Here is a 10,923-nt window from a genome sequence, read left to right as displayed (position 1 = left end):
AAAAAGGGTTAAATAACCACCACGTGGTCCTACTGTGAGCAACCGTCATTTAAAAATGACACCGGCTTCCAGTAGAATCACGGTAAATGACACTTATGAGGACACGATGAAGTCACAACGACAGGCCGACGAAACACTCGTGTGTCTTGAGGACACCAAGCGATCCCAAGTTGCCTTCTGCATCCATCTCAAAAGTACCTTGGCATATCTTTGGAAGCTGATATGACTTTAAGATTACGAAACAGTGAGCTTTGCACCTTCGAGAGCACTGATTACAAGGAATATTACTTTAACCGAATATTTTGGGTGCAGTCGTTGCAGCTACCTATTGCCGTCTTGATACCTCTCCTCCTCATTCATGTACTCAGCAGTGGTATTGCAGTCGGCCGGAGCGGAGAATGCGACCACGAATATAGTTCGTTTCTCGAAGTCTTGGAGAACGAAGATCAGGCCTCGAGTGTGCTACGGAGACGGTTTTCCGAAAATTGTAGTTTCAGAAAATTTGGCACTTCTCGTTTTGGATAATTGACTTTATCTCTCTTGGGGTGTTCGGCAGGGCAGGGTCGCGGTCAATACCGTTCGAGCGACAAAGATGGTAACAAAGCACTCTTAGGGCCGCATTATGTCTGTGGAGATACGTAGTTCCCGCGTGGGTGGGGCAACCAGATAGTATGGGTTCTAGGTACTCAGCGTGTGCATGACACACTCGGCATCTATCGCTGGGAACCTCTTGACATAAAATGTGGTCGCGGTATACTAAGGTGAAAATTACACCGTTCTGGCACGCAAAAATGAATCATTCTGTACCTTAATTAGGCCCTGGTAATTTGAGAAAAGCAAAAGTTTGCTCTTGGACAAGGATTGTTTTTCTACATTTCTGTAAAAGTTTCTGTGCATTTTTTTGTCAAGTAGTCCTTGGCGGAATTTTTCAACCTCTGATTTCTTTACTCGGCTTTTAGAAAAGAAGCATCTAGAAGAGCTTACTTCTGATGTTTAAATTCAGGCCAACGGTCTCGGCCGCCTGTTCCACGGCTTTGTAAAGGAACGCTCCTTTGCCAATCATCTCGTGGTTCCTGGTCGTTTTTAGGGGATCATCTCAACCATTTGTAGCGATGTAAGCTATACTTAGAACAATTCGATTATAAAGACACTAGAAACTCAGACGTCTGCGTCCACCTTCACGGCGTGAAATGTATAATCGCGGAATAGACGATTAACTATGCAAGCTTGCATGCATATGCATGATCTTACGTGTGGTGATTTCAATGGCCTTAAGCTCGTCCTTTGTCCATTGAATCAGCCCAAAGGAGTAGAGAAGAACCGGCACGGCAACCATGTTATTCGCAGATACTTTGTTTAACACCGAGAGATTTAAAGTCCAAATCTTCCAAACAAGATGCTTGTATCTGTTTCGGATAGATTCCTTCACTGCTGTTGCGTCCTGAATGCGGCTTTGAGGCACGCTCATTTACATATAGGTCTCTTCAGTGTAAATATGTCTAATAACACTTTTATCTACAAGCTCAGGTTCCTCGAGAACGCCAATAATCTTTCCTTTCTTCACATGAATTTTTGATCATATGTCCAATCCTAATTTCATACCAGTCTCTCATGTGTACTGTTTGTCAACATTTAGAGCACTCTGAAAATTGCTTTCACTAGAAGCATAGATATTTAAGTCATCCATATAAAATACATGAGAGACCTAATGCTCACGATAATTAGTGCCGTCACAGAGGTATCCAGAAGAATTTCTTGGTGCGTGAGATACAGGCAGAAATGTGATGCAAGAAAGCAGAGGAATCGTGGTGTCACCCGTAAAGACGCTCCTATCGAAGGTGACATTGTTCGTTGTCACCCGATATTTTCCAGATGAGATCTTTGCTGACGCGCCTGTCCAGATTTTGGTCTAGATTTTGGATTGTATTTCCATTATTCTGTTGAATTTGTATTTAGAAATATCTTTGGATTATGCTATGGTGAAAAATATACAATTTTTGTAGAAAACTAATAAATTAAAAATACTATTTTCACATTCCAAAAGAGGATAAAAAGAGCTTAATAAATTAATTTTCAGTTAAAACTGCATTAAAATCACTTTTAGGTACTTAAAATTTATGTTATGGGTGGAATTTGAAAGTACTTGAATTTTCAATAATAATCGATAAGTTTAATTTGCTATTGTGTAATTTTAACTACGTTCAATTAGGATTAATTCATAAAATACATGACACGTTAAGGAGGAAAGGGGTCGATTTAAATATCATTCCCCATATAAGAAAAGTGGAAAAAGCATCACACAGGGGAGGGTGGAGGGTGTTTAAACTTCTTGGAAAACTTATTACATGTTTTGTGAATGGAATGAATGAAATAAATTATTGCTAAACAAAGAAAATATCGACATTAGTTGTTTTTTTGCTTTAATTAGTTGTGTAAATAGTAAAAAAGTAACATTTTAGAATTTTAGTAGTGGGGAAAAGAAGTCACAAGGTTATTTGACTAAAATTCAATTTGTAACAATATTGACTAATGCTTTAGTGATTTCAGTTAACAATTATTTAGTGAACTTTTGCTATAAATTTTGTTGGATATTAAATGGTGCACGTGCCTGCAGACATTTTCCACAATATTGTTTTCATATAGTTTTAATGAAATTGAAAATGTTACACGAGGATTTCCTCAAAGATTTTTTAAATTGATATTAACAATTTTTTCTTTATTTTAGGTAAATACGTTTTTTATTTTAACATAATAACATTATATAAATTAAGTCTTAAATTTTATCAAGTACTTCAATTGAATCGATGTAATCTAATTAAACAAATCAAACTGTCTAGGGGCACAGAAAATATTTGTCCATATGCTCATCGAATTGCAGTGATCGCAGACACGTGATTGAAATTTCATGACTACTGTAGTTAAGAAATTACTAGATTATTTTATAACTAAAATCAATTCAAATTTTACAGCTTGCTTTGGAGTTCTGGGAGTCAGTGGATACCTGATTTGGCCTTCACCAGCATTGCCATTTTTAAAAAGCAAAGACTCGCCATTTCCAATAACTGAAGAAGAAGGAGCATGGATAGTGTCAATGTACCTAATAGGCGATGTCATTGGATCTTTGCTTAACCCTTTGATCATTGACCGAATTGGTCGAAAGTATTCTACACTGGTATCTGTCATCGTGGGACTAATAGGCTGGATTATAATCAACGTTGCCAATAACTACGTTCATCTCTATGTAGCAAGACTGTTGGGAGGAATTTCACAAGGAAGCCTCTATAGTTCCTTGATAATTTACTTGGCTGAAATTGCGGAAAATAACGTCCGAGGAATCTTCATGAACATTATTCAATTGACAGAAAATGGAGGCCTCTTTCTGATTACTATAATTGCTCCAAATGTATCCTACGAGGTACTGAATTTAACAACACTTGTGGCTCCAATAATTTTCTGCGTAATTTTCCTATTCATGCCAGAAAGCCCATACTATTGTTTCATGAAAGGTCAAGACGAGAAGGCTGTCAAAATTTTAACAAAGTTAAGAGGTCGTACTTCGCCCAAATTTTTGGAAGCTGATATTCAGAAGATTAAACTGGCCATAGAGGAAGACCGAAAGAACAGCAGATCCGTTTTTCATGACTTGGTCAGCAAAAAGGAACATGGAAAAGGATTTGTTATTCTGGTATTTGTTAAGTTGGCTCATCAACTGTCTGGAGTCAGCACTGTTTATTCGTATGCTGAACAAATTTCGATAGATAGCCATTCACCCTTGAACCCTAAATACACTGCTCTGCTTTTAAACATATTTCAGTTAGTTGCTTGTTTTTCTGGAATGTGGATCATCGATCGTGTTAAAAGACGAGTCTTGTTTTTAGTTACTGCATTATTGTTAACTTTATCACTAGTAGCACTCGGATTATTCTTTTTCTTACAATCTTATTTAAAAGCCGACGTTTCTTCAATCACGTGGTTGCCTCTTGCTTCTATGATTGTATACGCGGTCGTCTTTACTGTGGGTGTTGGTCCTGTGTCTTTTGTATTAATAGGAGAACTTTTTCCCATGAGTTTCAAAGGAGCTGCAACAGCTTTTGGATCTGCAATTGGGGCCCTTTTTGCCTTTGGTGGTATAATGGGATACACGTTCGTCAATGAATATTTTGGTATTTATTGTTCATTCTGGATTTATGCAATTGTGTGCTTTTTTTCATCACTCGTTATCTTCTGGATTACTCCGGAGACGATGGGAAAAACGTTGGAAGAAATTCAGGGAATGCAGAACCCGGATTTGCAAAAGAAATTGGATGCTTTATCTGAAGAAAAAATTAGCGAACAGACACGTGTTTAAATAAATTAAAATTTCACGAAAAAATGCATTGAGAATATACTCTACGTACTGTAAATCTTAAATTTGAATAAACCTTTATAATATTTGATGAAGTCGACTGAATAAGATTCATTGTCAATTGATAAGAATATTAAAAAAAAATTCAGGAAACTAAAAAAAAAGTTTTAGATTAAAACGGTTTATTTGTCAAAAGTTTTTGGAATCTTTGTGTTTCCGCTTTAGTTCTAGTAAAAGCCGCAGATCTTAGTTAATATTATTCTTTGAATGATTCTTTTCCACTCTATTTGGTTCGATTTTATTTAAAAATTTCTGTTTGAAACACATGCCGTTACTACTTTTGTGAACAAATCTTTTCTCAAATAGTTTTAATTTTAATAAACACCAATTAAGTTGTAATTGAATCTTTGAAATACTAAAATAAGTTGTTCATTATTCGTATGTTAAGATTGAAAACGAATTATAACTCAAAAAATTAATTATATTTAGTGATTATGATATTTTTCTCAATTTTATAAATGATAATAAATAATGCTGAATTTTTAAGTGAAGTCTACGACGTAGAAAAATTCTTATGTGGATAATACTTTAAAAAAGATAATACAGAAAAAAGATATCGCACAATGATATCGCAAAAACCCTGTATTGATATAAAACGCAATATGATAACGTACGAACAGGTTTCGGAGCTTTTTAGGAAATTGTAATGCACTAACATCGCTTGGCCACTACTGGAATCCTTGTATATACAGGGTGTCTAAAAAGTCCCGGGACGATTGGATATTTCCTCAGGTAAAATATTTTTCCAAAAAATGAAGGTCATTCCGGAAATAAATTTAAACAAGGAATTCAATGGTGACCTTCATTTTGACCTTGAAGTTGACCTTCATGGCTTTTTGAAGGTCAAATTTGTTTTTTAAAATAGAAACCCCCTTTTTTACTTCTGCAATCGATAGAGCGGATAATTCTACGTTCAGGTACGTATACAAGTCATAGGTCAATTGTAACGTTTAAGGTCAGTTAGAGGTTTTTTGAAATTAACAAAGTCTTCCAAGAGGTTAGTGCAATTTATGAATTAAATTTCAACGAGAAATTCATTGGTGAGCTCTGTATTGATCTTGGTGATGATCTTCAAGGGTTTTTAAAGGTTTTTTCCACGCAGTTTACGTTTACGTTTAGCATTACCCAGGAATAACGACGCAGACGTAGTAAATTCTGTTGCCTTTGGGGTGCTTGATTAGCGTGAGTCCCCTTGCCTCTTACGCTTCAGTGAAGATGTTCGATCTGAAAACCTTGAGCTTCTTGACAAAAAGCTATGCGATTGTAAAAATGAGTAACAGCATTACGAATTATCTCCCTATCAATCAAAGTAATCTGTTGCAGAATCCGATTCTGCAATTCGTCTAAGCTTTGCGGTAGCGTTGATTATACTTTGCTCTTTAAATAACCCCAAAGAAAATAGTCGAGAGGCTTTAGATCAGGAAATCTAGCAGGCCACTTGATTTCACCCCTTCTTCCAATCCACCTTTGAGGGAACTAAGTATCCAAATATGCTCGAACCTTTCTACCGTAATGAGCCGCTGCTCCGTCCTGCTGGAACCAAATATTTTGAAAATTATCGCCTGTAATCTTCCTTATTCTTGGTATAATTTGGTTTCTGAGAAGCTCTTCATTTTCACGGGCATTGAGATTACCATCGATGAAGAAAGGGCTTATCAATGTATCATTCAAGGTACCGGCCCACACATTAATCTTTTGTGGATATTGTGTGTGACTCTCCAACATCCAATCAGGATTTGTGTCGGACCAATATCTACAATTTTGACTGTTAACTTCACCTTTCAAAGTGAAAGTAGATTCATCTGAAAATACTGTATTGTACAAGAAAAAAGGATCTCTTTCAATTCAGTCCATCATAATTTCACAAAATTCAACCCGACGTCAGTATCGTCTTCATTGAGCTCTTGTACCAGATGAACTTTGTAAGGATGGAAATTAATGCTTTTTAAAATATTTCGCACTGTCTCAGGAGCAACGACACGCTCATCACCAGCTCCACGTAAACTAAGGTGTGGGTTTTCAACAAATGCTTGGGCTATGTCCATCTGCATCTCCTCAGATCCTGCAGATTTTGGCCGACCAGTTCTCTGAAGATCCTTGATAGATGCATGATTCATAAAGCGCCTTACAGTTCTTTCAATTGTTGATTTTGAGACAGGATTTAACCCTTCTCCATTACGAAAAGTGCGAGTAAAAAGCAAACGAACTTGATCATAAGATCGAACTCGATCTCCCCAATTACGCATCATCAACACAGATACCCTTTCTCGTTCCGAAAGTTTAGCTTGCGCCAAAATAATCTTTTAGCGAAAGATAGTAAGTATGTACTCGTAATACGTAAATTTAGTTTTGATTCGTAATATTTTTATGGAATAGCGGTATAGGACTTATGGTATCCCCTTAGGTATTGACTTAGGTATCGAGAAACGATATAGGACTGTATAACTCTTCAGGGAGGAACAGAACTCTCACCAGAACACCTGGAACTTTCAATGAAAAATTTCTTTATGATTTTACCATATTCAAAACGCTGTAACCAAGATCAATATAGAGCTCACCAATAAATTTCTCGTTGAAATTTACTTCAGGAATTACACTGACCTCTTGGAAAACTTGGTTAATTTAAAATAACCTCTAACTGACCTTGGCCGTTACAATTGACCTATGACTTGGGTACGTACCTGAACGTTGAATTTTCTGTTCTATCGATTGCAGATGTAAAAAAGGGGGTTTCCATTTAAAAAAACAAAGTTGATCTTCAAAAAGCGATAAAGGTCAACTTCAAGGTCAAAATTAAGTTCACCATTGAATCCTTCGTTGAAATTTACTTCAGGAATGATCTTTACTTTTTTGAAAAATATTTTACCTGAGGAAATATCCAACCATCCCGGGACTTTTTAGACACTCTGCATAATACAATAAAATAATAATATAATGTAAAATCTTGCGATGAATTACGGTATATATTGCAATTCTTGCGATATCGTTTTCTCCGTGAAGTACATTCTCTGCCTAAAATTGAAAATAGAATAGGGTTAACAAACAGTTTTTATTAAGTTCTATTCGTAATCTTGTCAGAATTTTTTGTCTGTATTTAGTCCGCAATTATACTCCAATTGCACTCGGTTTATATCTATGCATTGCACGATTTAATTCCAAAAAAAGCTTATTTCATAATCTGTTTTTCTATCATCTGTCATTACAAAAAAGTGACAAAATGTTTAAGTGAGAAGTAGAAGTTCACTTTACCTTATCCAGTTTCTGTCCGCCAAATAGAATCAGAACTAAAATTTCAGAAACAAAGAGTTATTGTTTTAATTCACGGACAAATGCTGGACAAAAACGGGCGGATTGCAATTCTGTACCTTAAATAAATTAAGATCTTCCCGAAGGCGGATATACACCGGAGACACATTCACATCTCGCCATTATCGGTTTTCTATTCGACCCTGACAAACACTTTAAGTTTAATGGTAAGGATAAGGTTCTCAGATTTTTATATTTTTGCAATACATGAATAATAGCAAACAAATTTTAAATAATCTTCATTGTTATGTTTTTCGCGCGAATATTGCAAAATCGACGTTTTCGAGAAGGTGCACGTAGATGGATAAACTTACATTATTTTATTTCTCGGTTCAGTAAATTCAAGATTAAAAATAACAATTAACTTTAAGTAATTACTGCACAGAAGGAAGTAACAGATAACTAGTGAAACCAAGTTCTTCCACATGTGCAAGTGATGGTAAGTTTAGGACAAAATAAAATTTTCTTTTTTATTCAGGAAAAACTGTGATAGTGAAAATAGCAAAAATATTTGAACTCTCTGCTTATGTAATATAGTGGTTTGTCTGCAATGTCTCGATATTATTTATAAGATGTGTCTATTGGAATTATTTACTTGTCAATTCTCAAGAATTTATGTACAAATTAATTAAATATATATTTATCAGAAGTTTCATCGTTTCACGTTTTTCAATTTCTAGCAACTTTAGTTCATCATGGATAATAGAATCCAACAAGATTATAAAAATGGTGTTTCTTCAAGTGAAGAATATCGCAGAAAATAACTAGCCATAATTGGTCCTAGTCTATAAACTACAAATTAATAAGTGATAGTTAAACCCACTGAAAGAAATTTCCTCGCAATATGGGGACCTTTTAAATGGAATCCTGTTATGATCATCTTAATGTGAATTTAATCTACAGAAATAAGTTAATCTATGATTAAATAATATGTGACATTTTAAATTCTTTTTAAAATTTGGTAGCACGTCACATTCTGTAATTCTGCTTTCAGAGAACTAACATTTAAATTTAATAATTTTAATAAATAATTAGTAAAAGAAGGCGCCATACGCCTACAAAAACTGGCTTTGTAGTCTATTAAGACGTTAATTGAGTCATTAAAATTTCCCCGCTCTCCCCTCGTTTCCCCGTCCATACTTCCTTTCGTCTACGTTTCCATAGCCCTCCTACATTTTCCCGCTCGATAATGTAGTTATCTCGTGCACTCGAGTTTATCTCTGAAATTTTATATCAGTCCCATAAATGTATATTATTATAATTCGTAACTTGCATTGGTATTAAACTAAACGCAATTTTATTGTCCTGTTTAAAAAAATGCGCATTCTTTTTTAAAAATTTGGTTATTCAACGTGTTATTGCAACTCTTGTCGTTTTTCCATAAACTGAATTTGCTCATTTCCAATATTTTCTTTATGATTTAAACTTTACACACACGGTCCACTGAGCAGCCTTACCGTTCTTTAACTTCTAAATTATGTATATATGTATATGCATTTATATTTTTTATTGAAAATGGATGATTATATTTAAGAATATTTAAAATACTATGAAAATGTTGCATGAAACAATTTAACTTTTGGATTTTCCATTATTTTTTATGTCAAAATTTATTTTTTGATTTATTAATAAAATTCAAAAAGTTGTTATGATAATCTTTTGGGGTATTTAGAAATCAAACTTTTTCTTTTCTTGCGATTTCTTCATATCCACTGTTGATTGGCATAAAAGGTTCATTTTCGTGTGTTTTTTGGAATTTTGTGAATGCTATGGCTCTCATAATTTTTAATTTTATGAAAAAGTCATCAGATAAATTAATCAAATTTTTAAATACTATGAATGACCGTAAGAGAATTTTTGAATTTTGAAATAATGGTCTCAAAAATAATCAAAAGGCGCTCACTTTTTGAATTTTTATCCATAATGGCTGGCTAACGAACTAACCTTTAGTTTAGGACACTTAAAGAGTGTACTAGAGGTCTTAGAACATAGACATTTCACAAAAACTGGGGGAAGGGGGCGGGTTCTTAAATTTCACACATATCTAATACCTTCTCTGATGAGAATGTAAAAAAACCATTTACAACCATTTTTTTGCCCTACCTTCGGTAAAAAATGTTATGTATTTATTTTGGCTTAGCTCGTGTCATGTGTCTAAAAATTTAATTATTGTATTTTCAATGTTTTTTTTAATAAATAAAACAAAAATTACATGTCCCATAAAAAAGTGATTTATGACAAATTTGTAGATATTTTTTGGGTGCACAATGTCTTATCGTTTTTACATTCTCATTAGAGAAGGTATTAGATTTGTGTAAAATTTGACCCCCCTCCCCAGTTTTTGTCAAATGTTCACGTCTTCAGACCCCCTGAATCTGAAAAACAGGTTTTTACGAATGTGTCTGTCAGTATGTCTGTATGTATGTCCGTCTGTCTATCTGTCTGTCTGTGAACACGATAACTTTTGAAAAAAATAATCTATTAGATTGCCCTTTGGTACACTCGCTTAGTGTCCTAAACTAAAGGCCAAGTTCGTTAGCCAGCCATTTTGGATAAAAATTCAAAAAGTAGGCACATTTTGAATATTTTTGAGTCAACTTTTTTAAAAATTCAAAAATTCTCTGTGCGGTTATTCATATTATTCAAAAAATTTAACAATTTATCCTGATGACTTTTTTCGAAAAATCAAAAATTACTAGAGTTATAGCATTTTAAAAATCCAAAAAAACAAACTAAAATGAACAATTTAGGCCAAACAACGCATGATACGAAAAAAAGTCACAAGAAGATAAACGTTGCTTTTTGAAAGCCGTACAAGGTTATAATAACAACTTTTTCAATTCGGTCAAAACGTTGAAAATTCCAAATTTGATCGTACAAAAAATTTTGAGATCACATTTTTTCAAGATGTAAAGATTCTATGCACAGTTATTCATAGTACTTCAAAACTTAAACAATTTATCCTTCTGACTTTTTTCTATAAAAAGAAAATTGTCAGAGTTAGAGCATTTCCAAAATCCTAGAAAACAAACTAAAATGAACATTCTACGCCAAACAACGCATGATATGAAAAAAAAGTCAGAAGAAGAAAAACTTTGCTTTTTGAAAGACCAACAAGGTTATGATAACAACTTTTTTAATTTGGTCGAAAAGTTGAAAATTCCAAATTTTATCGTACCAAAAATGTTTGAAGCCACATTTTTTCAAGATTT

The 10,923-nt window shown here is 34.1% G+C and overlaps 1 protein-coding gene across 1 annotated transcript in view; it reads left to right on the top strand.

The window, feature by feature from the left end:
- LOC117167384 (facilitated trehalose transporter Tret1-like) overlaps nucleotides 1-4,436 on the top strand; it is an 8,415-nt gene extending 3,979 nt beyond the window's left edge. The window contains exon 2 of the mRNA XM_033352272.1: nucleotides 2,970-4,436. Coding sequence (XP_033208163.1) covers nucleotides 2,970-4,348 — 1,379 coding nt within the window. The 3' untranslated portion in view covers nucleotides 4,349-4,436. The remainder of the gene's footprint in view (nucleotides 1-2,969) is intronic.
- The last annotated feature ends 6,487 nt before the right edge of the window (nucleotides 4,437-10,923 follow it).

This window comes from Belonocnema kinseyi, chromosome 2 (genome assembly GCF_010883055.1).
Source record: "Belonocnema kinseyi isolate 2016_QV_RU_SX_M_011 chromosome 2, B_treatae_v1, whole genome shotgun sequence".
NCBI classification, from domain to species: domain Eukaryota; kingdom Metazoa; phylum Arthropoda; class Insecta; order Hymenoptera; family Cynipidae; genus Belonocnema; species Belonocnema kinseyi.
The sequence above is the reverse complement of the archived record's forward strand: the minus strand, read 5'-3'. Positions and strand labels throughout refer to the sequence as shown.